This window comes from Aethalodelphis obliquidens, unplaced genomic scaffold (genome assembly GCF_003676395.1).
Source record: "Aethalodelphis obliquidens isolate GAN/ISIS:26980383/991018 unplaced genomic scaffold, ASM367639v1 scaffold15, whole genome shotgun sequence".
Lineage (NCBI taxonomy): Eukaryota > Metazoa > Chordata > Mammalia > Artiodactyla > Delphinidae > Aethalodelphis > Aethalodelphis obliquidens.
The window spans coordinates 26,132,749-26,155,354 of NW_020837959.1; the positions used below are offsets into that span (position 1 = coordinate 26,132,749).

At 39.8% G+C, this 22,606-nt stretch overlaps 1 protein-coding gene across 3 annotated transcripts in view; it reads right to left on the reverse strand.

Annotated features, from left to right (window-relative positions):
* Positions 1 to 22,247, reverse strand: part of NDFIP2 (Nedd4 family interacting protein 2) — a 68,519-nt gene extending 46,272 nt beyond the window's left edge. For 2 of the 3 annotated variants that reach the window (XM_027116011.1, XM_027116012.1), the window contains exon 1: positions 21,886 to 22,247. In XM_027116011.1, coding sequence (XP_026971812.1) covers positions 21,886 to 22,206 — 321 coding nt within the window. In that variant the 5' untranslated portion in view covers positions 22,207 to 22,247. The remainder of the gene's footprint in view (positions 1 to 21,885) is intronic. The other variant, XM_027116010.1, reaches the window with a different exon arrangement.
* Between the last annotated feature and the right edge of the window lie 359 nt (positions 22,248 to 22,606).

Genomic DNA, 22,606 nt, shown 5'->3' on the forward strand with positions numbered 1-22,606 from the left:
ATAAGTCTAAAATTAAAATTATTTTAAAATAAAGTTAAAAAAACAAAATGCTATATGGCAAGAAAATAGAAAAAAAAATGTTGTATTAACAAACAGATTAATTTAAAACTCTACAATCCCAGCTTCTAACTTCCACTCTATCACTAGAGACCTATATGATCATTAAAAACCTCTACACCTTCAGTCAGTTTACAAAATGATTTCTCTACATTTAATCAAAATCATAGTTTCCCTGGATGGCACTACATCCCTCAAAAGCCTCTCAAACGTGAAATGTTAATCCTCACACCACCACCCCTTATCTGGAAACAAGAAGACAAAGAAAATGTTCTTGGATACAGCCAATGCTAGATCAAGAGCCTTTCTCAAAATTCACACTGTCTCTACAGCCTGTCAGACTTTCTCTCATCCTGTTCTTAGTATTTACAAGGGTCTAAATCATTCCCCAATGAGTAAAACTTACAAGCCAGCCCCCTACCTCCAATATCATCTCCTCTACCTTTATTCCTACTATAATACAAGACAGCTAAACCAACTTAACACTTCAGCTATGAAACAGGAAGCAATAATATGCAAAGTTGAATGGTCTAATAACTCCATCAGTTCTCTACTTCTCTGACCTGAGAGTCATCTAGAACTGCTTCTACTAGAAACTATTAGATTTCTACCTCTTAATTCGTGGTCACAACCTCCTGGCCTTTTTTACTCCCTTACTTCCACTTAGTCTATTCCTTGGGCCTTCCATTTGCTGCCACCTGGTTTACTTTCCATCCTACGTAGCCTGGACTATAAAGTGAAAAACCTGCATGACACTCACCCTCAATTTCCTAGTTCCCATATCCTCTGCCACAGCTACCCCACCAACACCCAATTTGGGGTGAGTCTGTCTACTATCTCCTGGTAGAAGGAGAGAAGCAAATCCCGTAACTGTATAGACGGGCGCCAAGTACAAATTTAGTTTCCAATTCCAGCAGGGCCATCAGAACTAGTCATCACCATGGCAGGCGTTTCAGCTCCGCCACTCTTCTAGCCCCCGCTTCCAACCATGGAACTCTCAGTCCAAATCTTTGCCTCCTACTTCTCAGAGGAAAACAGGATTTCAAGCAAAAACTCCTTCAGTTTCTCTCCCCTGAAGCTCTAAATTTAGCGTACGGCTTCCATTTATATTCTTTACTCCTAAATGCCAAATAACTGTACAGAGAAGATCCTGCCTCCCAAAGGATTGTTTGTTTGTTTTTTCTTTATGATATGTCTCTCCTTTCTTTTCTCCACTAACTTCTTTCTCTCTGCCCACATGTATATTTTATTCACACCATACTTAGAAAAAACCTGCCCACAGCTAAAATTTACATTTTTATCTTGTGCTTTTTGAACTATTTTCATCTCATCTCGTCCTTCTTTTCCTTCAATAACAAACATCCTAGAAGAAGAAAAAAAAAAAATCTGTGCACTTCTAATTCCCATTTCCTACCCAATCCATTACCATCTGGCTTTCACTCAAACAGCTCTTACTAAGAACAATGACCTTCTTTCTAATTGTTAGATCCAAGAACCTACTCATCCTATCAAAAATCTTGAATACAGTCGTCCCTGGATATCCTGGTATTTATTCCAGGACCCTCCACTCCCACCCTGCAGATACTGAAGGCCCACAGGTGCTTAGATCCCTATATAAAATGGCATAGTACAGTCTGTCCTCCATATCCGCAGATTTCAGAACCCAAGAATACGGAGGGTATGGTGTACATTCAACACAGTTGAGTGTAGTTCTAATTGGTTTTTCTTTAGCTGCCAGCGAAGTAGTTCCTCTGGTTTTCCTCCTACCTTTTTTTTTTTAAGATTTATTTTATTATTTATTTATTTAATTTATTTTGGGCTGCGTCAGGTTGTACTTGCGGCACACGGGATCTTCGTTGCAAAACGCGGGCTTCTCTCTAGTTGTGGCGTAAGGGTTTTCTCTCTCTAGTTGTGGCGTGTGGGCTCCAGAGCACGTGGGCTCTGTAGTTTGTGGCACGCAGGCTCTCTAGTTGAGGCACGCAAGCTCAGTAGTTGTGGCGCGTGGGCTTAGTTGTCCCGCGGCACGGGGGATCTTAGTTCCCTGACCAGGAATCAAAACCGCGTCCCCTACATTGTAAGAAGGATTCTTTACCACTGGACCACCAAGGAAGTCCCTGGTTTTCCTCCTACCTTTGACTATTCATTGTTTCTTTTGTAGGGGTCCTTACTTTACCCTGCCAACTTTAAAGAGTCTTAGCAAAAACTGAATCCAGAGCTGTGGATACTGCCTCCTACACAGAGAGTACACTGAAGCGCCAGTCTACGTCATTAATTAGTTTGATTTAGTTTCATTTGCAAAGGCATAAGACAACTAATCCCATGTAATACTGTTAAAGTTACTATCACAAGCATTCATTTGTCGTTTAAAAAATTACTATAGTGTACTGTCTAGTTTGATTTCACATTCTTTAAGATAATCAAGTAGTTGCTAAATGAATAGAAGATAGTTTGATGCCAAAAAATCTAAATTTGAGTTCTAGATATACCACCTCCTGTATAACTCTGACTGAGTCTTCGAGCCTCATCTTCTTTCTGCAATTCATTCATTTTCAGTCAGTCAGCCAGTTATCAGTCGCTCAACCAATGGTTACTAAATGCCTAATACAGCATGGGTGCAGGAAATAGGTGCAAATCCCAACCCATCAGTCCCTAGAACTTCTAAATTCTAACAACTAGGAGTTCTGAGGCAAGGGCATAATACAGTATGACTAGAGTGGCAACAGGGGGAATAAAGAAAATTAAAGTTTGCATACTGTATCACAGGTAAACCAGGGAGCCAACACCAGCAAGGACCAGGCCTGAAATACGAACCTTCTTCAGAGTTAGTTTTGTTCTTTCCTCAGCAAACACAGAGAAGCTAAGAACGGAATCCTCAAGCAAAACTAAATACAGTAAAATCAATTACCAAGACATGCTGTTGTTGATTAGTCAGTCACCCAGGAAGCACAGAAAATGCCAAGATGCCATTGGCAGCAATAGTTAGAGGGTTCATCCATCAAAGTGTTACATGCCAAAGCAAAGCCTCAAAAACTGGCTGATAAAAGTAAATACATAATCTGAATAATTTCATAATATCAAAAGCTAAATACACATACAAATACACACACACTCTCTCTCTCAAAAAGTTGACATTTATGTGTCCCTAAACTGATTTCTTTATTTCTGTATACTTATTCTCATGTTACAATGATCACTATAATGCCATATTTCTAAAGGTATTTATCAATAAAAAAAAGAAAAAAAACACTGTTACACCAAGATTTTCCACAACACTTGACATGACTTTTTCTAGTAAAAATTTACACACATGTGAATTCATTACTGCATGGATTTGCACTAGGAGCAAAGATGCACAAGACAAAAGTATGTTATAACTTGTGCCTTTGAAGAAACCAGAGCGAAAATACTATCCAGAGAGAAACTGCATAGGTGGTTCTTTATGGTACTCAAATTCCAACTGTCAGCAAACCCATCTCAGCACACATAATAAAACGAATTTACCAAATAGTTTTGGAGGGGTAGAAACTCTGGTAAACTAAGTTTTTAACTTTATCTTTTGAAAGACTGGATTCTCCTTTAAAGAGAAGCCTTAAATGTTTTAGCATACTAAAACACTGATAAATGTTAGTATGCTTAATGTTTTAGCATGCTAAACATTGATAAAAGAGGACTTAAAAATATTTCATTACATACTACAGTAATTTTTGCTTTTAATTAATAAGTCAATGAAAAGCACTACGTAGGAATATATCATGTACCAATAAGCAAACTAACAAAATACTGGCACGAACAGTTCTGAGACTATCCTCAACCACCTACGTTGGACTAAGGATATGAAGCATACTGGTTAAGTACAAAGGCTTCGGAATCAACTTTTTAAGACTCAAATCTAGACTCCAGCACTTACCAACTCTGTGACCTGCTTGGACCTCATTTTTACCATCTACAAAATGGAATCTATTTTCTTACAGGGCTTTCAGAAGGATTACAAAAAATAACACCTGTAAATACTTAGAATAATGCCTGACATAGTAAAGGCCCAATAAATGTTACTTTAAAAAAACAAAACAAAGACACTTTATGTATAGCATCTTCTCTAGTTCCTACAACAATCCTCTGAGGTGAGTATGGCGGAACAAACTTTAAATAACTGAACTGACACACCTAGTTAGGGGCAAAGACAGGATTCAATTTCAGATTTTACTGTCTCTAAATTCAGACTCTTTCTATGTCAAGATGCCTCCCAAAAAAATTCACAGGTAGTAATCTACCCTTCCACAGGATTACCCTTATGAGTATTTCTGATGCTGATTCAAGTACACACACACACATACACTACACACACCTTTGAATTCACCCATCTACTTCTCTTTAATGCCACTAATTATCTAATTATCTAATCCAAGCCACCATTATTGCTTACCTAACTACTGCCATAGCTTCCTAACTAAATGGCAGACCCTGACATTTGGGAGGTCCCCAATGAAAAGGCTGGCTCACCAAGAAGTGACACAAGCCTTGATTAACAAGTCAAAAACACACAAACACAGCTTATAGAATATAAATAAGCAAAGAAAGAACACCCAAATTTAAAGAAAACCTCCAACATGAAAGAAAAACAAAACAAAAATATTAGAAGGAAAGTTAATACAGGGAGTAGAAAAACAAAAACCTCAAAAATCTTTAGTTGGCTCAAGTTTCAGCATGGCAGTATAAGCCCCCAACAGTCCAACCCTCCCACTGACAGCCACTATAACCTTGAACAAAATATGAAAAACAACTATCTGAGCATTCTGAACATTAAGGAAAATAGGGATTTGGAGGGAAATTAAACCTTGGAGAAGCAACCTGCACAAAGAGTTTTCCCTTTTTGTTCTTTTTGCAGCTTTGCTGCAAGGCAGAACCATAGTTGTGGAGAGGCACCTTGTCTTGGGCTACTAAAACCTCAGTAGAACCCTTGCTATTTCTAGCCGGAGGAAGCATGCAACAAATGGAGCCCAGGCAGGCCAGAAAGTGAGGGGAAATCACTACCCCTTGAACCATGCATGTGTAGGACTGAACTAAAACAGATGAGTAAAGGCCTAAGGAATTAAGCTTAGATCTGAACCACTGCACACAGAATGGGAGACAGTATTTACATTTTCCAGAGTACCATAGCAAAACACTCAGAAGATCCAGTATAAATCCAAAATTACCAGAAATACAAAATACTAGGAAATATAAATCACTCCACAGGGAAAAGGCAATCAAGAGATGCCAATTCTAGGATGATTCAGATTACTGTTACCATACAAAGATTTTAAAGCTGCTATTACAACTATGTTCTGGGAAGTAAAGCAATATTACCTTGAAATCAATGAAATGGCAGAGAATCTCAGCAGGTAAATAGAAAACAAAAAATTGAACCAAATAAAAACTTTAGACTGGAAAAATAAAATACATGAAATAAAAAATTCACTGGGTGGGATCCACAGCACAATGAAGATAGAGGAAAGAGATAGTGAATTTAAATTGACAGAATTTATCCATTCTAAAGAAGAGAAAAGAAAAAGGATTGAAAAAATAAATAAGCTAACAAACAAACAGAGCCACAGGGACTCTAAACCTTTAAAAGGTCTAGAAAACATGTCATTTGAGACTCAAAGGAAATAACAGACTGCAGCAGGAAAAAAAAAAAAAAACGGAAGAAATAATGTCCATAACTCTTCAAAGTAGTGAAAGGAGTAAATTTACAAATTCAACCTCAGTGAGGCTAAAACAGAACAAATTCAAAGAAAACTACACCTAGACACATCATAATAATAGAACTTCTAAAAATCAAGATAAAGAAAAGTTATTGGAGCAGCCTGAAAAACCAATATATTACATACAGAGAAACAATGATTCAAATAACTACAGATTCCTCATCAGAAATCATGGTCGTCATAAGAAAATGGAACAAAACCTTAGAGGGCTGAAAGAAAAAAAAACTCGGCCAAGAATTCTACACCCAAAATATGTATCTATAGGGGAGATCCCTGGTGGCCTAATGGTTAGGATTCCACGCTTTCACTGCCGCGGCCTGGGTTCAATCCCTGGTAGGGGAACTGAGATCCCAAAGCTACAGAGCACAGTACTGCCCCACAAAACAAAAAATCTAATACTTCAAGAATGAAGGTAAAATAGACATTTCGAATAAAAGAAAGAAAATTGATTAGAGTTGATCTGCATTTTAAGGAATGATAAAGGAAGTTCTTTAGACTGAAAAAAAATTGATAGTAAAGAAAAACTTATTTCTTCAGGAATGAAGAGAGAGCATAGGGAATGGTAAAAGTCTAAGTACATATAAAAGATTCTTTTTTCCTCATAAGTTTTATAAAATATGTGTTACAGGCTTCCCTGGTGGTTGAGAATCTGCAGTGGTTGAGAATCTGCCTGCTAATGCAGGGGACACGGGTTCGAGTCATGGTCTGGGAAGATCCCACATGCCGCGGAGCAACTAGGCCCGTGAGTCACAACTACTGAGCCTGCGCGTCTGGAGCCTGTGCTCCACAACAAGAGAGGCCACGACAGTGAGAGGCCCGCGCACCACGATGAAGAGTGGCCCCTGCTTGCCACAACTGGAGAAAGCCCTCGCACAGAAGCGAAGACCCAACACAGCCAAAAATAAAAATAAATAAATTAAAAGAAGGCTCAACGTTTAAAAGAAAAAAAAATGTGTTACTATTTAAAACAAAAATGATGATGTTTGTTGGGGATTTCAGTGAATGTACAGGTAATACATATGACAACTATAGCGTCAAGTTTGGCAGGGGGAAGGGAGTACACAGTATACAGTCACAAAGTTCTACTTTTTACATGAAGTCATATGACATTAATGTTAAACATATATATGTATATATATATATATACACCTAACTTTTCACTGGTTATTATAATCTTAGAGCAAGCACAAAAATAATAATATTAACATTAATAATTGATAAATAATAATATTATTAATATTAATTAATAATAATAATATAAAGAGGAATAGCTTAAAAAAGGAATAGAAATTTTGAAAAGGAAACTAAAACAATTATTTTGATCAAATGATCCAAAAGGCAGCAGAAAAGGATGAAAAGAGGAAAAAAAAAAAGAGGACAAACAGAAGGCAAATAATACAACAGTAGAAGTAAACCAACCATACCAATAATTACACTAAATACAAACACTCCAGTTAAAAGGCAGAAGCTGTCAGAGTGAATAAAAAAGCAAAATCCAACTATATGCCACCAACAAAAGGCACATATTAAGGACTCAGGTTGAAAGTAAACAGAAAAAGATATGCCATGAAAAAAATAAGAGAAATAAAAAAAAATAAGACAGGAATGGCTATATTAATATCAAATAAAACAAACTTGAAGACAAAGAGCACTGCCAGAGATAAAGGGGGCATTTCACAACAATCTCAGAACATAGGAAGCAAGAAATTGAGATAATTAAAGGGAGATAGACAACTCCATAACCACAACAGATTTTAACACCCCCTTGCTTAGCAACTAGTAGAATAACACAAAAACAAAAATCAGCAAGGAATTCCCTGGCAGTCCAGTGGTTAGGACTCAGCACTGTCACTGGCGGGCCCTGGGTTCAATCTCTGGTCAGGGAACTAAGATCCTGCAAGCCGTGTGATGTGGCCAAAAACAACAACAAAAACAAACAAACAAAAACAAAAACAAAAATCAGTAAAGACACAAGATCAGAACAATACTATGAACCAACTTGATATGACATTTATACAACACTATATCCAACAACTCAAGAATATACATTCTTCTCAAGTACACATAATACATCACCAGGATAATATACTGGTCCATAAAACAAGTCTCAATAAATTTAAAAGGAATGAGACCATACTGAGTGCGGTCTCTTACCACAAAAAAATTAAATTAGAAATTTTTTAAAAGATATACAAGAAAATCCCAAATAAATGGAAATCAAATGGAATTCAAGAAATAGCCGATCCAACATAGTAAAGTGATGAAGGGAAGTCTCAGTATGACAGCTGCGTACTAGGCCTAGAGAACAAATACTACAGATAGAAACAGGAAGATGGAGGGCTCTAGGAAGAATGTCTTCAAAGAACAAAATAAAGGAACTAATACTTATCCAGTGCATGTGACCATGCAAAAAAAAAAACGTAGCTGGAAAGCAAATTCTGAAAAATGACCAGAGGATCTGCAAAGAATTAACAACAGATACATAAGGGGGGTGGGGGAGGGATAAATTAGGAGTTTGGGATTAACATACACACACTACTATATGTAAAATACGTAAACAACAAGGACCTACTGTATAGCACACGGAACTATACTCAATATCCTGATATATATATCAATATATATTTGCTATACACTTGAAACTAGCACAACATGGTAAATGAACTATGCCTCAATAAAAATTAAAAAATTTTAAATCAATAAAGAAATAAAAGTCATAAAATGTGAACACTAATTATCAATTTAACCAAATATTAGGAGCTTTTCACACACTTAATCCTCACAATAATTCTATGAGGGAAGTACCTATACTATCCTTACTTTATAGATGAGGAAGCTATGGCAGACAGAGGTTAAGTAATCAGCCCAAGGTTACAGTGCTTGTAAGTGAGAAGCCAAGATTGGAAACTACCAGGCTCAGCCTATACCATCCGTACTCCTCATGTCTGGCATCGCCGTCAATTAAAGAAAGTTAACTATAATGAAAGTTCTGTTTCCCAGGACCTTTTAACTCAGCTGACATGTTTACAAGTAATAGAATAAAATTTGTCCTCCAAGCTTTGCTGCATAACCTTAAGCAGAACCTCCCTCAGGCAGTCTTCTGTAAAATGAGACGGTTGAAGAAAATGATCACTAACTACTTCCACAATATCTGGAAACAATTTATTTTCCTTTTTCCATAAGTAAGCCAAATAACCTACCCATGGTTAATTATCTGGCAAATGCAAGTCACCAGTCAGATGAGGAGTTATGTAAAACTACCAGAATTCATCTAAACAGGTTTCTCGGTACTATTCTAAAAGCAAAGTACATACCCTAATTATGGATATTCAGAATATCAACACTGTATGGGCTGGGCCACATACTGTTACTTTTACATAAGAGAACTCTGGAAAACTGTTCACTTTATAAATATATCAGTAACCTCATGGATACACTTGAAATCATTCAGAAACGCATTCATTTATTTCTTCAGTAAGTATTTACAAGGCACTATATAATGGGCCCAGAACTACACTGTATACTATTATAAACAAGATAGACCTAAGCCCTACTTCCCACTGAGCCTACAAAACACATACCATGGAATAAGGACTATGATAGGGATAAGCGCACAGTGTTAAAAGAATACACTGAACTTGGTAAAAAAAAAGGGAGGAAATGGAGACGGTGAGGGAAGGTTTTCTGGAGAAAAGAACACCTGAACAGATTTGAATAAAGAATAGAAATTCATCCCGGAGGAAGCAGAACGAAAAGAAAAAAGGGCAATCACATGTTCAAAAGCCAGAAGAGTCCGAAGGCAGGGGAGATCATGGTCGGGAGTGGTGCCTGGAGAGGAGCAGGGCAAGAGAACAAAAGTATTACAGTTTACAGTTCAAGACACGGCACGCGTGCAGGGCAGTAACAAAGTAAGCAAGGTGAGGTTAGCGGAGGCTCATGTTGTTCTCTAAGGTTACAAACAAAAACTTAAAAGGGTCTCAAGTGTTATTTCCAGTGTTAATCCTTCCCCTTGTGGGGAAATCACACAAAAAGTCATGCTGATATAAATGAATGCCCTACCCAAACGAGAACAAATGTTCTCTAAAAACTATTGGATTTCTTCAGTCTAACATCCAACAGGCTACAAGTCCTACGAGCCTCAAAATTAGTAAAGAAGTAAAACTATCCAGTTTATTTCCTTATTCTCAAAGCCTCTGCCAAATAGCACAATTTCTTTACATAATGTAAAGGGTAAGTCTGGAGAAACATCATAGACAAACTAAACCACAGCACATTTCTAAACTTTTAAAATACTAAATCGCTGATATTCAAATCTTAAAAGTCAAAACCTTGAAATAATCTGATAGTAAATCTTAGACTACTTGCAGTATTTCCCAACTTGCACTTGGCATGTCTTTAACAAGAATTTTACCTACACCTTAATTCCAGCTAAATGATCAAACTTTTGGAAGAAACCATAACAACAACATGGCATGAAAACATAGAGGATGATTTATATAACCAAATGGTAGATAGGCTAGCCTTAATCACAAGGATCTTTTGAGTAAATTTACATTTAATAAGGTCAGCAGAATGTATTCCATAATTATTTAAATTTAAGTCAGGCCTACACATGTAGAATATGTATAAAATTCTAAAATAATATATTATTAATACACATATAATCAGACAGTGTTTTAGCATGTAGGTGTGACATTAAGGAAAGAATAAAAAGAAAATAGTCTCTAAGTAGTCAATATAAAGCAGATGAGAAAAATCAAAGCAGTACCGACAACTCCACAGTCAATGAAGGTACTAAGCAGGACCACTGCACGTGGCTTCATGGGTTCCTTACTGAACAACCCTATGGGGCCAATCATATATCACAAACAACCTGAGAGAGCCCAAGTCTCAGTAGCAAAAAAAAAAAGAATTCTTATAAAAATAAGTGTGTGTGTGTGTGTGTGTGTGTGTGTGTAGAGAGAGAGAGAGAGGGAGAAGGGGAGAAGGAAGGAGGAGAGAGACACAGACACTAAGCAACATACTGTTAAGCTGTAAGGTAATGCAAAACATGCACACACACATACACACACACACACACACACACACACACACACACACAATCTGAGAGAGCCCAAGTCTCAGTAGCAAAAAAAAAAAAAAAAAAAAAGAATTCTTATAAAAATAAGAGAATAAAATAACATAAGCAAGGTTTTGAGTCTATGGAATTGCTCTTGAGCTAGCACCACTCATTCAGTCATTCTTATCAAATACTTCCTAAGTGCCTACCATATGCCAGATAATGGAACATACAGCAGTGAACAAAACATACCTGTCCTCATGAAGCTTACACTCAGGGGAAAGAAGGAGGTAGGAATTAAACACGTAAAAGGTTTGAAATTATCAGGTCGTGATAAGTACTATGGGAAAAATGAAGCAGGAAATGGGGCTAGGGAGTACTGTGAAGGGGGTATTGTGATTTTAAATGGCCTCAATGAGGTGACCACTCCAACAGAATGAAGATTCCATCAGACATGAGAAACTTGTCTTTGCTGTTCTCACAGGAAATTTTATACTCTAACTGGGGTCTCCACACCAATTCTAGTGATAGACCAAGTGCCTGCCTGATTACCAGGTACAAAAAGTAAGTGATGCAAAACAACCTTTACCACGTCCCTAAGGGTTTATTTCAAGACTCAGTGAAATAAAAATTTGTCAGAAGCATCCTGCAACAGGCCCAAACTTAAGGCCTTTATGAGGTGCATTCCTCTTTCATCTACACCAGGGGTGGGCAAATTACAGCTAGCAGGCCAAATCCAGCCCACCATCTGTTTCTGTAAGTGAAGTTTTATTAGAACACAGCCATGTTAACTTGTATACATATTAAGTATGGATACTTTTGCACGAAAGCAGCAGATCTGGCACACAGCTGTGACACAGACCACATGACCTGGAAAGCCTAAAATATTTACTATCTGGTCCTTTACCGGAAAGTTTGCTGACCCCTGGTTCTAGATCATCACCACCACCACTACCACCGTCATAGTGAGATTCCTTTCAGGGCCCTCTTCACGAACACATGGCCAGTGCAGTCACGTGGAACCTTGCCTCAGGAGGGCCTCATGCTTGGGGTTTAATGCTCTATGGTCACCTTTCAATTCTTAATAATTTTATCTTTGAATCCAAGTTTTTTAAGTGAACTCCAATGGGACAAAAAAGCATGTGCCAGGGACCTGGTGCCTCGGCTCACAGGCAGTCTGCCTCCCCAGGAAAGATTCTCAGGCAGCTGAACGCCCTGGCTCAGCTCAACTCACCACCTCATGACTAGGAGTACGGCAAGGTGGTAGCTATGCCCATCCCAGGCTGGCGTCACCATGATACATTCCCAAGCAAAGCAGTATCTAGCAAGTCCTGGCATGGAGGCTGCAATCCCTTGGGGGTGCTGTGGGCTAAGACAGCAGGCCTCTCGGAAGTGGAAACGGGCTTTCCTACCCAAGGCCGGGACCCCACGTTTTCATGTGGCAATGCACCGGACTTGACTGCTTTCACGAAACAAAAATTACAAACGAGAGTTCCATTCTTCTATCAAATCTATCATAAAATTGATTTCTTTGTTTTGTCCCATTCCACTGAGCCATCCCCCTTCACCTTGCTCTAGGCACACAGCTCTCTTATTTCTTAAACCAACAAGCTCATTTGCACCACAGGCCCTTATCACACCTGAAATACTCATCAGCTAGAACATTTCAATCAAGTCTTGGCCTGAGTGTCACACCTGCAGAGTGGACAGAGTTTCCTAATAATCCTGATTCCAATCCACTGAGGAGTCAAACCCACTGGTGAGGCATGCCATCTCCAAAGATGCCACCATCAATTTTTTGCCTCCATGTATGTGCACTGCCTCTCCCTCATTGGGAAATGGAGTTTATTTCCCCTCCTTATGAACCTGGGCTGGATTTACGGCTGCTTTAACCAACAGAATGCAGCTGAAATGACATTCTGGAGTTCTAAGCTGAAGCCTTAAGAGGAATGGCAGCTTCCTCTTCCTTCTGTGATGTGAAAGGCCAAGGTCACACTGAGAGGGCACATGAAGAGGACACACAGAGGAGAACTGAAATGATCAACATTCAACACTGCCAGCTGAGCTCCCAGTCAACAGTCATCAACAACTGCTAGCGAAGGGAATGAGTCATCTTGGAGGTTCCAACCCAATCAAGCCCCCAAATGGCTGGAGCCCCAGCTAACATCACATGGAACAGAAGAACCGCTCTGCTGATCAGAGCCAAACCAAGGAATCTTGAAACATAATAAAATGCTTGTGTTTTGAGTAGTTTGTTACAAAGCAATATAAAACTAAAACACCAAGATTTGAATACCAGATCCATCACACCTAGATCCACACACATGCCTGTATATATGTAACCTCTTTATGTCTCAGTTTTTTCATCTGCAAAATGAAGATCATAACATTACCTATTTCACAGAATTATTCTATGGAATAAATTGTGCTCATGTGTGTAAAGCACATAGCAGAGTGCTCAGCATATTCCTGACATAATGCAAAAAGATATTATTATTCTATTATTGCTATTTTATTATCGATAAAATGTATTACTTATACCATCATCCTGCTTTACCTTCTTTAAACCATCTATTACTATCTGAAATTATGCTCACTTATTTATCTACCTCCCCTCCATCAAAGTATGAGCCATAAGACACGAACTTAACTGTCTTGTTCACCAGCACCTAAAACAGAATTTGACTGACAGAGATACTTTATAAATTAATATTGAATAAATGAGTTATAGGACCTCAGTTTCACAGTTAATCAATAATGATATCTGTTCGTGCCCCGGTCCGGGAAGATCCCACATGCCACGTGAGCCATGGCCGCTGAGCCTGTGTGTCCGGAGCCTGTGCCCCGCAATGGGAGAGGCCACAGCAGTGAGAGGCCCGCATACCGCAAAAAAACAAACAAACAAAAAATAATGATATCTAAAAACTGCTCCCATACCTTGTCTTAAGTATAAATCTGACAAGAGGCACTCAAAACACAAGATACACACATAAACTATCTATAATATGTTATTTTCAGGATACAATTCCAATGCATTTACTTGTTACTGCACAAATACTACACCATTACTGGATCATGTACTGTTCAAATATGCCTAAGTGATGGCTAGCATCTGACTCAGCACCGTTCAGGTGCTCTAAAGTAGCTTATTCGTTTGTATAATTTTTTTTAAATGAACTGTACTCAATCAAACTAATGACACACTCTCAGTTACTATTGCTACATGCACAGAAACAGCCAGAGAAACTTCCATGTGGGGTCCATTCAAAACCAAATTACCCTGGCAACACAAATTAACATAATACTAATCTTCAAGCTATGGAAACTTGGTTTTAAACACATCTGAGAGTGAATTTCCTGAGTTACAGTATTTTAAAAGTTTAAAATCTATATTAAAGATGAAATAAAAATCAGACATTCACAGAGCCCTGAAGCACCTCTGAGGAAAAGCAGCAGTCTAGAAGGTACACAAAGATACACAAAAACACAATTCAGTGTAACAAGTTCTCTAATGCTGTGATTCTCAACTTTTCCTCTGCCGTGATGTAGAGATGACAGATGCAAGAAACTCACCCTGCCTCCCTCTTCCAATTATAATTTCGTAGGAGTTTTTACATCTAGGAACAGGATTTTATAAGGCAAACAAACCACAGGGGTGTGGTACAGAACGTTAGGTGAGACATAAACACATGTAAAGTCAGGGAAGTAAGTAAGAGAGAAGACATTATGGTTGAAGCTAATAATAAGTATACCCTGCTGAACTCCAGCAGTTAGTGCATAAAAATTAAGACAGGCAGGGGGGCGGGGAGGAAGGGGGTGGGATTGCTAAGATGTGGCATTGTATAGGTATGGAAAGGTCCATTCAAGGAACTTGTATGTTAAGAACAGAAATTTATACTTCAAAATCCAATAAGCCTGGGCTTCCCTGGTGGCGCAGTGGTTAAGAATCCGCCTGCCAATGCAGGGGACACGGGTTTGAGCCCTGCTACGGGAAGATCCCACATGCCACGGAGCAACTAAGCCCGTGAGCCACAACTACTGAGCCCATGTGCCACAACTACTGAAGCCCGTGCTCTGCAACAAAAGAAGCCACTGCAATGAGAGGCCCGCACACAGCAACGAAGAGTAGCCCGCGCTCACTGCAACTAGAGAAAGCCCACGCGCAGCAACAAAGACAACACAGCCAAAAATAAATAAATTCATATAAAAAAAAAAAATCCAGGGCTTCCCTGGTGGCGCAGTGGTTGAGAGTCTGCCTGCCAATGCAGGGGACACGGGTTCGAGCCCTGGTCTGGGAAGATCCCACGTGCCGCGGAGCAACTGGGCCTGTGAGCCACAAATACTGAGTTCTATGCGTCTGGAGCCTGTGCTCCGCAGCAAGAGAGGCCGCGACAGTGAGAGGCCCGCGCACCACGATGAAGAGTAGCCCCCGCTTGCCACAACTGGAGAAGGCCCTCGCACAGAAACGAAGACCCAACACAGCCAAAAATAAATAAATGAATAAATAAATTTATTAAAAAAAAAAATCCAATAAGCCCACCAGAATGGCTAAAATTAAAAAGTCTGAAACACCAAACTTTTGGCAAGGTGGTGAAGCAGCCAAAGCTTCCATACATCGTTGGTCTAAGTGTAAAATGGTACACTTGGAAATGGTACACAGACTTGGAAAAGTCTAGTGGTTTCTCATAAAATTAAGCATACGCCTACCCTATTACCCAGTAATTCCACCAAAGAGAAATGAAAACCTTCGCCCACAAAATGATTTGCACAAGAATATTCCTAACCACTTTGTCCGTAAGAGCCAAAAACCGGAAACAACCCAAATGTCTATCAACAGAGCAATGGATAAACAAACTGTCCTATATTCGTACAAGTTATACAATGAAATACTATTCAACAATAAAAAGGGATGCACTACTGATACAATAACAGGATCAATCTCCTAAACTTCTTGCAGAGTGAAAGAAGCTTTATAGACTATATGCTGTATGATTCTAGAATAGGCAAAGCTCATTCGAAGTGAAAAACAAAAACGAAACAGTATAGCGATCACCTGGTGGGTAGGAATCAACAGGGAAGGGTCATGAGTGAACTTTCTAGGGTGACAGTAATGTTCTTTCCCAGTGGTCAGGAAACTTTCTCTGTAAAGGGCAGAATAGCAAATATTTCAGGCTTTCTGGGCTCTGCCTCAAATACCCAATTCTGCCACTGTAAATGAATGGCATGGCTGTGCTACCACAAGACTTTATTTACAAAACAAGAGTTAGAATGTAGTTTGTTGATCCCTGCTCTATACTTCAAAAGTGGTTTGGGTTACACAGATGTATGTACTTGTCAAAACTCATCTAATTGGCCATGGAAGATTTGTGCATTTCACTATATGTCAAGTTTATCCTAAAGGAAAAAAACCATAAAGAAATATTGAACTCTAGGCTGATGATAAGCATGTGGTTGGCAGTGAGGTACACTGATATCTGCAACTTATTTTGAAAGCTCAAAAAATAAGATGGAGGGGCTTCCCTGGTGGCGCAGCAGTTGAGAGTCTGCCTGCCAATGCAGGGGACACGGGTTCGAGCCCTGGTCTGGGAGGATCCCACATGCCGCGGAGCAACTGGGCCCATGAGCCACAACTACTGAGCCTGCATGTCTGGAGCCTGTGCTCTGCAACAAGAGAGGCCACGACAGAGAATAACACAGATGCAACAAAATGTTGGGAATTGTAGACCCTACAACTGGTATATGGTATATGGAAGTTAACTGTGCAATTCTTTCAACTTCTGTATATATTTGAAAGTTTTTTCTTTTGTTTTGTTTTTGGCTGCGTTGTGCGGCTTGTGGGATCTTAGTTCCCAGACCAGGGATCGAACCCGTGCCCCCTGCGGTGGAAGTGCAGAGTCCTAACCACTGGACCACCAGTGAATTCCCTGAAAGTTTTAATGTTAAAGTGGCAGGAGAGGATATTCAGTAAGAGACCACTGAAGATTTTTAAGCAAAGAAATGAAAATCAAATTTATATTCTACAAATACAATTTATGCAGCACAAACAATACACAGAAGGATGGTCAGATGAAGGAAGAAAGCACTAAGCAAGCTATTACAATAGTCCATGCCATAGAAAGTATCAACATTTGAGGAGTAAGTACAAAGTGAGTTCATGCAGAGAAGGAAAGTCAGGGGAGTAAAGAGTAGAAAGCTCCTTCATTTCAGGAATGAGGAAGGAGTTTCAAGGAGAACGTTCACAATGTCAACGTAAAAGAACTTAAGCAAGAAGAGAACTGAAAAGTACCTAATAGATTAAGCAATGGAACTTGATGATGTAAAAGAGGTGTGGTAAGAATGTAAACCAGATAAAGGATATTGATAAGTTCAAAGGAAACAAACAAGTGATGATCAAAGGAATCTAGCTGGGCCAAGAGAGGAAGGCAAAACTAGGGAGCATCGTAAAGTAAAAGACTGAAATACTTCTTTAAAATGGAAAACAAAAGTAAACAACTGCACCTAAAAATCACCATATATTATCTCATCCATAAAATGTACTCTTGGGTAAGGCAGGCTGCTATGGGCCTGAGTGTCCCTGCACATTCTTGCTGAGTGTGAAAGAAGGTCAAGGTTACCACAGCATTTAACTGCCTCTCAGAGAGAGGTGAACTAGCTTGTTTGTTATTTGCTACAATGTTTGCAGCTTGTTAAAAAAAAAAAAAAAAAAAAAAAAAAAGTGCTAGACCCTTGGTCCTGAGTTCCTTAGCTGTGATCCACTCTGTTCTTCCATTAGACCCATCACCCTCATGGGACCTGGTTACAAGGAAAACCAGCACAAATATGCTGATGTTCATGAGTCTACAGGGCTGTGAGTAATAATGTCATTTGTTTCTGACCTGGGAGTCTCCTGTTTTTCTGCCAGCAACCATGAAAAATTAACAGACTATCAGCTTGTAAACACGGTAAAATCAGATCTTCAGACTTTTCACTGCTCTTGACAGGGACAACAAAGAACTAGTTGATATTCATGTTGCTAAATAAAACAACAGACAAAAACATAGTCACTAGCAAAAACTGAAATATATACAATATTTTATAGTTTATTTACCTTACATTATTCATAATATTTATCATGTACCAGTCTCTACACTGTATTTTTTACTTGCACTACATTATATAATTCTCATAATAATCCTAATGAGGTAGGTACTAATATGAGGAAACTGAGGCCTCAAAATGCTATGTAACTAAGCCAAGGGCTCACAAATTGTAATCAGCACAACCTAAATATAAGCCCAGATAACTTTAAAAGATGTGAGGGTTTTTGTTAACTATTAATAGTCAACCTCCTTACCAGCTGATTTATCAAGGGCAACTCTAATTCATATATAACAGCAAAGTATCTATATCATCACAGTATGGATAGTTCATTATTTTTATAGAAAACTAACATTTTGGAAATGTTAATATAATCAAAGTTTTCTCTAAAAATTTGTGGTCAAGGTTTAGGAAGAGCTAAGTTAAACAAATCCAAATCACCGTCTTTACGGCAGAAGCTCTCATGGTTTTAAATGTACAAATGGATGTCTTTATATGCTAATATATATTATAAATCTTCTAAGACCATCTATTATCACCATTCTGAATGACACAGTTTGGGAAACTACTGCTACAATCCACAGTGCCAATTTAACTTATACACAGAATACCTCTGAAAGCTTAGTAGTCAGCTTGGTGGTTCACATACACAAAACCTTTAAAAGGGAGAACATCAAAGTTAGAGTGTGGCATAACAGTTCCAAGCCAAGTCACCTACTTCATAGTTTGGCAACACTGCCCATTTCCTACCAGACAAAATTGAATTTCCCATAACACAATGGAACTACCTGGCTTTTTCTGAAATTAGAAGGGTAACAAGTCAAGGCTTTTTGTATTTGTAGCTCTGTACATTGTTATCACTTAACAAAATTTGGACGCTTTTAACAATGGAGGAGAGATCACAGAAAAAGTAGTTTCCACATAAAGCTGTGAATTGGTTAATGGTAGTAAGTCATTCTGATGGTCCTAGACATCACCATTAACTTACCAATACGGAAAGCTAAAATTTAACTCTATGAATAAGTGGAAAATTAATATCGTATACCATTTCAACACCAAGCATGTTTTCCTGTCTCCTACTTAGTCAGCTCTAAACATTCAACAACTGAACCTGTTTATTGCTCCATTGTTATTAATCATTCCAGAGTTTTTTAAAAAAAACAAAATTGAGTTAAAGTCAGCCACACAACAGTTGTGTTCATTATACAAGCCAGAGCTGTAAGCTGTAGATTGGTCCCTAGCTTGCTGCGAACCAACTCAGATGCTTTTTTTTTTTCCTTTGCCCTCTGCTCTGAAGGAATGACTCCACCCATTCAAAGTCTATGTAGGACACATCTCCAGTAGTTTGGGGTGGGGGGCATATACCTAGGTAAAGTTACTAATCAGGCCATTCTCAACAAAACTAAGAGTTATTCTAGACAGATGAAATTACCATGTAATTACACAGGAATTGGAATCAAAATCTGAATGTAAACTGTACTAAGATTTTCAAACACTTCACATTACAAGGAAAACAAATTGATGTCCTACCTACTTGAAGCAAGAAGTATCTTTAGAAGGGCAGATTTTTGCCCTCTGCTCTGAAGGAATGCCTCCACCCATCCAAAGTCTCTGTGGGACACATCTCCAGTTTGGGGGGAAAAAAAGGCAATAAAATATGATACTGTCGGGACTTCCCTGGTGGCGCAGTTGTTAAGAATCCGCCTGCCAATGCCAGGGACACAGGTTCGAGCCCTGGTCCAGGAAGATCCCACATTCTGCGCAGCAACTAAGCCCGTGTGCCACAGCTAGTGAGCCCGCGCTTTAGAGCCGGTGAGTCACAACTACTGAACCCCGCGCACCTAGAGCCCATGCTCTGCAACAAGAGAAGCCACTGCAATGAGAAGCCCGCACACAACAAACAGTCCCGCTCGCCGCAACTAGAGAAAGCCTGCATGAAGGAACGAAGACCCAATGCAGCCAAAAATAAATAAATAAATTTATTAAAAAAAGAAAAAAAATGATACTGTCCACTTATTTTGAAAGGAGTTGTAGAGAAAAAGAAAATATCTTAAAGCTGACAGCAATTTCCAACATTTTGGTGTTAGGAATTCTTAAAAATAATAATCATAACTACTGAAAGCAAATGTGACACTATAATAAATTAAGGCACAAATACATCAATTAAAAATGTTTTGAGGGCTTCCCTGGTGGCACAGTGGTTGAGAGTCCGCCTGCCGATGCACACGGGTTCGTGCCCCGGTACGGGAAGATCCCACATGCCGCAGAGCGGCTGGGTCCGTGAACCAGGGCCGCTGAGCCTTCGCGTCCGGAGCCTGTGCTCCGCAACGGGAGAGGCCACAACAGTGAGAGGCCCGCGTACCGCAAAAAAAAAAAAAAAATGTTTTGAGCAGTGATTTTCATATGTGAACATGGTGGATTCTGATAAGCAAAACCCCCAAAGAGAAAGAATTCGAATCAGTTAACACCATTAAGGAAAACAAATAGCAACAGGAAAGAAAAGAGATTAGAGAAAAGAAATCCCACTAGTAAATGCAATAGGTATTCAATATTTACCTATTGCATTTTATTTTTACTAACATCTGCAAAAATAGTAATGCCTTAAAAAATAAAATGTGTATACACTAACAACCTGAAAAATGCCTTCCCAAACTGGCAACATTTTCCAAACCATTCCAAAAATACTGATAAATTTTCACAGAATTCAGAATATCATCATTTGGAGGTTTTACCGGATGTAAACCAGATGAAGTGGAAGCCTCCTGAGCTTTTATCTTAAAAAAAAAAATGCAAAATTACATACATCGGGATTTCATCTTTCAGTAGCCTTTGCATATGTCAAAATACACTTATTAATAGAAATTCTTTACTTCACAACTTAGTGTCTCCTATGCAAATAGACCTGAAACATGAAATCTGCACTAACATACCTATATTTGTAAATTTCACAAACAGTACTATTAAATTGCATAGTCGGTGCTCCATATTAATGTTTTTCTCCTCTCCCTCAGTAAATAGGTTTAACTAAATTTCCACCTCAAAGTTTACAGAATAACATGCTACCTAGCTGCAACGAAACAGTCAACTATGCTGGGTCCATTTTTAAAATAAGGTTTACGCAGGAATCTCCAATGACACCACCGGAATTAGTATCAGAGAAAAAAAAATTAGAAAATTTGACACGGAAAACATAGAGGGGCACTTTTCACTCATTTCAACATACAAAGGTTTATACGGTTAAGCTGGAAAACCTTGTATTTAAAGAAAAATTTTCAAACAAGATTAGCATTTTTTAAGTAAAACTTCCTGTTTCCCCTCCTACCAAAAAAAAAAGTGATAGAAAACAGAAGGCAATCACTTTTAATTCTAACAAAACAGAAAAGGACAAAATGACAAGGTTAACTAGAACTGAGAAACAAGTTCAGCCCCACGACTATTCTCTACAGTTGCACGATTTTTAAGCCCACATTTTTTTTTTTTTTTTACCAAATCCACTTCCCACCCTACGTAGGGCTTACACCTGCCTCCTCCCCACCGACTCCATCTATGACGGCGACACCTTCCCAGCAGGTATGTGAACTCATTTCCAGTATACAATCCGCAGGAATATCTCTGAAGTGTCTGGGTCAGGGCATAACGAAATGACCGAGAAAGTGAGACATAAAACAGATACAAGTTTTAAAGGGAGGCGTAGGGGTATCTAACAGCGGAGGGATGGGGACCTCGAAGGAGACTGGGGTGTGGAAAGAAAGGTCTCAAAGGAGCCACAGGCAGGCTCCATCCGAGAGGTGTGAAGGAAGCAAGGTCCTGCCAGAAGAGCCAAAAATAAATTAGCCAGCACGTCCATTCCGCGAATAACCCGAGGAAAGGGACTCTGGGGGCCACGGCGGGGGGCAAACCCGGGGTCCCCGGCGGCGCAGGAGGCCCGGGCTGGGGCCAGAAACTCACCACCTGGTAGCGGCCAGTCCCCGGCTGGTGATGATCCATCCTGCCCGGCTCGGGATCCGGCTTCCGAGCGGGCGAGTGCCCTCGGCGCTCAGCCCCCTCGGTCACCCGGGTCGACGACGTCGTCGCCGCAGCGACCCTTCCGCCTCTGTTTGTGCCGCCGCGGTCGCCCAGCCGGACCACCTCACTTCCCGTCACCGCCGCAGACGCCGCCGAAACCTCCGCGTCGGCCGCAGCTCTGGGCCGAAGGTCCGGGGCACCGCAAGCGCTACTGAGCATGCTCGGGATGGTCGCGCATGCTCGCTGGGTCCTCCGCTGTCCCATCCGCGTCGCGAGTTGGCGGGGGGCGGGGGGTGGGGGCGGTGTTTAGCTGGGTGGGTGGAGGTGGAAAAGTCAGGCAAGTCCCAGGGAGCAATCTAGGTTGTCAGCCTGTCCGGAGTGGGCGGTGGCAAAAGGATCAGGGGAAAAAACATCACCGTCCTTGATTGGTCTTTTTGTTTGGACGGGTTTCGCGCAGGCACAGTCACAGCGCACAGATACAGATGTCGAGGAGAGCGGGGACGCATTCCTAGAACACCTGAGGACAGGTCACCCTGTTTCCCAACACTTCCTCGTATTACTCACCCAGCCTAGGACAAGGCACAGAGATCCGTCTCTAGGACCTTCCTAAAACTCTTATTCGGAATCATCAGTGAGCTAAGGGATGTCTTGTCAGCTTGTTTTG